Below are 6,308 nucleotides of genomic sequence, written 5' to 3' on the forward strand. Positions count from 1 at the left end.
GCTAGGAGTTGCTGTGGTATAAGGTGCACCTCCAACACAACAACCTATCTGAGCAGAGAAATGTCATCAAAGCACAACCGCTTTATAGAACAGCATCCTGTGCCAAATCCATTTGTAAATTTGCCAGCAGCTATCCCCTTTCATATTTCATATTCGGCTATTGAAACAATCTCTATTCTTTCTCTCATTTGCTTAACTCACTAATAAATTAGAAGTTGAATCAATAAGTATTGTTTATATCTTTTTATTTTCTGGGTCTTTTCCTAGTTGGTTCACCACGACCACCGAATTACACATAACTTAGCCCATAGCTTCATATTTGTAAAAACCTTGAAAGTTGAAATACGAGGGTTACATTCATAGCTCTGAGTTTTGCTCAGCCATGAGATGACAACAATTCTCTTTAAGAGGAAGGGAAGATGAAACAACTTGGACAGCTTTTCAGCTCATCAAGATGAGGTACCTGACAGGTTTTGTGGAAATATTTTGCTGGATCAGCAAAATTATCATTGAATGACCCATGAAGTTAGGTGCACAGAGAGTAAGTACATCACAATACAAGCAGTTAGTCTTAGTCTTACCTTCCTGAGTTCTGAAGTCATCTTCAGCAAATTTATTAAAGTTGCCACACAGCCCACAGGTTTTATTATAGTACTTTTCTTGAAGGAATATCTGAATATTCCCACTGATATCAATCTTCACAACAAAGCCATGCTCATCACTGGACATTTTATAATAACCTGCCTCCTTCTCTATAAATAAACCATTGGAGGCAAAAGGTATGGAAACCCTGTGAAGAAAAATGATAATTTCTCAGAATATGACATGCAAAGGACATTGTTTGTTTTGTTTTGTTTTGTTTTGTTTTGTTTGTTTGTTTGTTTTGTTTTTCCTGCTGGAATACTTGCTGTTCCAACAGTACCTTTTGTCTTCCTGTGTCACGCTTCCATTTAAAGAGAAGTGAACGTTGAAATATTCTCCAAGATACACAGAAAAACCAATTTTCTCCCCATCCTGGTAGTCACCTAAAGAGATCGGAAATAAGCAAATATCGTTAGCTCTGGGACTGAGGAGGATAACTTGTAAGAACACATTGCAGAGCTGGGAGCGTATCTTCTAACATTTTCAACATTTTCAAGGGCCATCTAAGCAGCTATAGGACAAAATAGATGATGTAAAACACAGAGTCCCAGGATGAGGGCTGGTATTGTCCACTATCAGCTGCATGACCTGGGAACCAGCGGGGGACTTAGCTTTTCCCATTATTGTCTCTAGTCCATGAATTCTTCATCCTACCTTGCACACTGGAAGAGTTCCCAAGAAGATGTACCAACAACCTGCCCTGCTTCCTACTCTTTCTCTCCCTAGTTTTCTCCCCAAAACAACCCCATAGCTCAGCAGCAAGAGAAGAGGGTAGAATCCACTGAACTGTAGGAAGAACTGAGTCTGCATATCTTTCTTCTTGATAAGCCCTGTAACCAACTCAGCTAGTCTTTAAAGGGTGTATGTCAATATTGGCTATCCAACAGTGGGGAGGGGGCAAGGGGCAAATCCTCAGTTTTTCAAAAGGAGAAGCACAGATGATATGTAGACAAAGCTCTTATACTTCAAGAGAGAAAAAAAAAAAAAAAAAAAAAAGTGTGTATGTGGGGGGGGGGGGGGGTTGGAACGACATATAACTACACATAATCCTTTCCCTGCTTTTTTTCATTGTCTAGCTTTGACTTTACATTGGTTGCTTGCACAATGCAGCACCTGTTCTGGAGTTCCTGCTCAGAGGTAGACAGCTCTGCCCAGACCAAAATGTTTTACTCAGCAACATGCATTGTACTTCACAGCCCAGTATCCAAAACCAAAACAAACCCATGTACATATGCTGAGATAGGAATCAAAAATAGACTATACTGTACTTAGGTACCTAATATAGATATAATGCCTCTGCTCATGATTTTTAAGATTTAATTGTCCAAATAAAATACTGCAATGAATTCATACTTCACATATACTGGTCGGTTCTTCCACATTTAAAATAAATAAATAAATAAATAAATAAATAAATAAATAAAATGTGCTAAATCATTTAAGTTTAGGAACAAAATTATTTAAATTTAATTTAATTTTCCTTTTCAGAGTGATGGGATGAGTTTACTTCAATTTACTTACAGTTAGCACAAAATCAGCTTAAACTAAAATTAGTACAGAACACTTCTTAGTGAATTTAAGAATACCTACCAAAAGAGTTTGGTGTTTATGAAACATAGGGTTTGGGTTATCTTATCATCTGTCATGTCCCTAAGAATAACATTGCTAATTCAAATACTTTTTGTCTTGCAAGATGGGATTTAATTTTTTTTTATATATGGGGATTTAGCACATGGTTAAAATCAGTTTTACAGGGTCATGTGGCTCCTACTCCTGTACTCAGCTTTAACAATCACTCCCATCTATCAAATTCAAAAATTAAAAAGGTCTCACTTCCCCTCAATAAGAAAATCTCTGTTTCTTTACAGCTTAGGTAGCATGAGCTATATTACTAAACAATAAGTATTACTAAAGAATAAGCCAAAGTGACGGAATATCCTCAGAAGCAATCCTACTCTCAGAAGAAAATCTAAGATCCTTTTATGCAATGGTTTATCCTATCACAAAGGGCAACAATATTTTCCCCAGCATAAGGCCATGTCACATACCTACAACATTTTTCATTTGAAACTATTTTTAAGTAGTAGCTCAAACTCACCTAAGAGTGTGAAGGAGCGCTTATGACAGTCCCCAGCGAGGAGGTAGCTGCAGTCCCCAGCAAAATTGTAGAAAGAATCATCAAACGTTTTGATATGATCATTCCCAAAAAGGCTGCAACGTGAAACTGATGACTCATGAAGCAAAGAACCTGATGATCCTGAATATTGAAACACAATGTAACTTGCAATGTAAAACATTCATTTTGTAGTTTAGGAATTTATCTGCTGGATTTTTTTTACCACTGAACATCACCTGTCCTGGGCCTTTAGCTCTATTTTCTAAGTACACTGTATATCTGGCATGACAGTCCATAGGATCAAGTAAATTTTTTTGTATTGTACAAATTACTGAAAAGGTTTTTTTTGTCTTTATTTCTACTGACCTAAACCCTACAAGGCTAATTTCAGTGCTTTAAGGGATGCCATACATTCATATATTTATGCCTGCTTGCAATCCCATCATAAACAATAGGGTAGTAGTACTTCAGGCATACTTTTGGCAGACAAACATCACTGGCTTCAGGGAGTCTTTGTGACTTAACATAGTGCTTGTTGAAAGTTAAAGAAAGGAACAACCTTACTGATGTCTGCAGTATGAGGAGAATGCTGCCTACTCCAGGACTGCAGGATAAGGCGGGTAAAAAGAGGGGGGAAAACAATCTCACAGAAGAAACAATGAAAATACATTTCTGTTTCAAGGCATTAGGAAACAAACATGTTTTCCTACCTGTTATTACAGTGCCCAGCAGTAGATTTGTTAGCAGAACTTCCAAGAGAAGCATCTGTCAAAAATGAAGAGAGATATTAGAATATTCTTAGTTTAGGGTGTTTAGTCTGTTTCACAACATCTCAGCATTTTCTTTCCTTTTTTATAAAGTTACTTTTTAGGTTCTACACCATTTCAGAAAGCTGTAATCCATACAGACTTTCACAGTAATTCAGTTATCCAGCCATGCCTTGAAAAGTAAGTAGTATAATTCTTTGGTCCCATTTTCGTTTCTCACTGCAAGGAAACATGGGCTACCTTCACAGGAAATGCAACCCAGCATACACATGTATTCTGATTTACCCAAGTTAGTACACTGCACACACAAAGCTTTTGATACACTGTGTTGTTTATCAGACAACCCAACACAAAGAAGTAAGCCATTCAAACCGGATCTGCCAACCAGGAGAAGTCACCTCTGCTGCATAAGATTTGCATCTTGCCCAACACCATCAAAAGGAAAGAATATAACGGTTCTACACCAACTAACAGGCCTGGCTGGCAGACCATTATAACCACGTGGTACTCTATTGATTTCAGGGCGATAATATACTTGAGATAAGGGGTGAGAAGTAAAGGGAGGAAATGGTGCAAAGATTAGAAACACAGGGTAGAAACTTCCATTCACCAAAATCAGTTTTACTGTTGCCTCGTACTTTCTACAATTACAATGTTGACTTTTGTTGCCCATATGTCTATAAACGATATCCTGTAATGTCAGGCCTCTAAAAATAATAATATGAGTGCTATGCAGATGGTGAACTACAGATGTGTTCTGTGGACAGACATTTAGTAATTAATGGATGAAAGCTTCACAGAGCTCTATCTAGGTGAGTTAATTTCAGTGATCATGTTTAAGCCACCAGAGAGGCTTAAATATACCATACTTAACATATCAATACCAGGAGATCAGACACACCTTTTCTTAAAAGAGCCCTCCAATTAAATACTTAAATACATTACACAGAACCAAATCCTGATTTCACCTTACAGGCACACACTTACTGATGTCAGTTATGTAGGTCCAACTAACAGCCACATAAATAAAATTTTTACCTTATTTGCAAAAGTAAGGAAAGCATCTATTATAAAAGCTGGTCATATAATGCTGCAAATGCCAATCTGACATAAGGCTGTTAATTCTGCAAGATAGCTAAGAACTGGCAACTGCATGGGAATGTGACTACAAAACAGTGGTAAACAATAGGCATTATTCTCAGAACACTTGCTGGTGTATTTTTAGTGCATGTACTGTTTTTTTGTGGCCAAATCTGATACTGCTTTTGTTAATCTCTTGATTTTATAAAGCATGCAAAGATAAAATACAAGATCTAAAAACCCTCTCTTCAGCCTATTTCAATCTTTCAGTCTGTTTTAAGCTGTCCACTTGAAGTTTCCCCCAATTTGAATAGAGCAGGTGCCACTAACAAATCAGGAGAAAATCAGTAATATCTTCCCTCTGTAATTTTTATCACCAACTTAATTAGAAAGTAATGTACCTTCTTCTGCGTGAGACTCCTCTTGCACATGAAAAAGAAGCTCCTCCAGTTTCCACCTTTATTCTACACCACCATTGTTCCCTCAAGAGAAGGGACTGGAATGGCTTTGGTCTGAAATTTCTTGTTTTTATACAAGCCAGGAACTCTTGCTCATTTAAAAGGAAAGATAAAGACCAAACGTCACATCCTCCTGATTCTCAAAACAATAGTTTAAATTGCTGTGGTGTAAATCAATGGCCTTAATTGCCAGAAAGTTACAATGAGGGGAAGTAGTATTAAAAACTTACATGACAGATAAGGCTTTGAAATAAATTTTGCATGTGTATGTGTGACAAATCTCACTGGCTGAGCCAATAGCACACTTGCTTGAAGACAACTATTAAACAGGAATAGTAGAATACTCCACGTCTCAAAGACTAGAGCACATGCAATATTTTTTCATGTGTACAACTTCTTTAAAGGTGAAAGGAAAAAGAAACAGAGCTAGTAATGCTTTTGTTCTACCCTTAACACCACATATGAAACACGCACAAATTTTGTCATATTCTTTTAGATCAACGCGTCCAGTCCTTGAATTTGTACTTATAGAGATACCCTCTAGAACAATATGTTAATCATGCACATATTGTTACAGAGGTGGGCACAAGTTTTGCGGGCATATGTACAGCACTAAGCAAAAAATGCAGAGCAGATGACACCAAATTTTACTCTCGATGTTCCACACTTCGTATTTTCAGTAGCTAATAGTAATACCAAAGGGATTAGAAGGCAACACATTCCCCTGTAAATCATATCCTGCCACTAGTTCACAGAATCAGGTCCTTACTTTAACCCCAGAAAAACAATGCAAAACAATAAAAACACGCCTCCTGAGAGCTCCTAGTACACAGGCAGTTCTGAGAATGGTAGTTCCTGCACACACTTCTTAGAAAACCAATAGTGCAACACTTAAAATATGTAAATAAATAAATAGAAAAAAATATAATAATTTCTTCCTCCAGGCAATTTTCCTTATGGTTTCTACAAGTAACTAGGCTGATCCTTGCATAATGGCAATGGATTATTTTCAAGGCAGTTTAGGTGATGTGTCTGCTTAGGTTGAAGAGTTACAGATCTTGTTAGCCATACTTATTTTCTCTTGTGTGAATTCATGACATTTGCATGTCAAAGTGTCATAAAACTGTGCTACAGAAACACAAGAAAGAAAGAAAGAAAGAAAGAAAGAAAGAAAGAAAGAAAGAAAGAAAGAAAGAAAGAGGAAGGAAGGAAGGAAGGAAGGAAGGAAGGAAGGAAGGAAGGAAG

The 6,308-nt window shown here is 37.1% G+C and overlaps 1 protein-coding gene across 2 annotated transcripts in view; it reads right to left on the reverse strand.

The window, feature by feature from the left end:
• Window positions 1-5,123, reverse strand: part of VWF (von Willebrand factor) — a 145,581-nt gene extending 140,458 nt beyond the window's left edge. Inside the window, exons 1-5 of one of the 2 annotated variants that reach the window (XM_084508850.1) lie at window positions 5,007-5,122; window positions 3,469-3,523; window positions 2,741-2,899; window positions 923-1,025; window positions 582-790 (exon numbers count right to left, since the gene is read on the reverse strand). In XM_084508850.1, the coding sequence (XP_084364976.1) occupies window positions 582-790; window positions 923-1,025; window positions 2,741-2,899; window positions 3,469-3,523; window positions 5,007-5,036 (556 nt within the window). In that variant the 5' untranslated portion in view covers window positions 5,037-5,122. Of the gene's footprint in view, window positions 1-581; window positions 791-922; window positions 1,026-2,740; window positions 2,900-3,468; window positions 3,524-5,006 lie in introns of both variants that reach the window. The other variant, XM_084508851.1, reaches the window with a different exon arrangement.
• Window positions 5,124-6,308: the final 1,185 nt, after the last annotated feature.

This window comes from Aythya ferina (assembly GCF_964211825.1).
Source record: "Aythya ferina genome assembly, chromosome: 1".
NCBI lineage: Eukaryota > Metazoa > Chordata > Aves > Anseriformes > Anatidae > Aythya > Aythya ferina.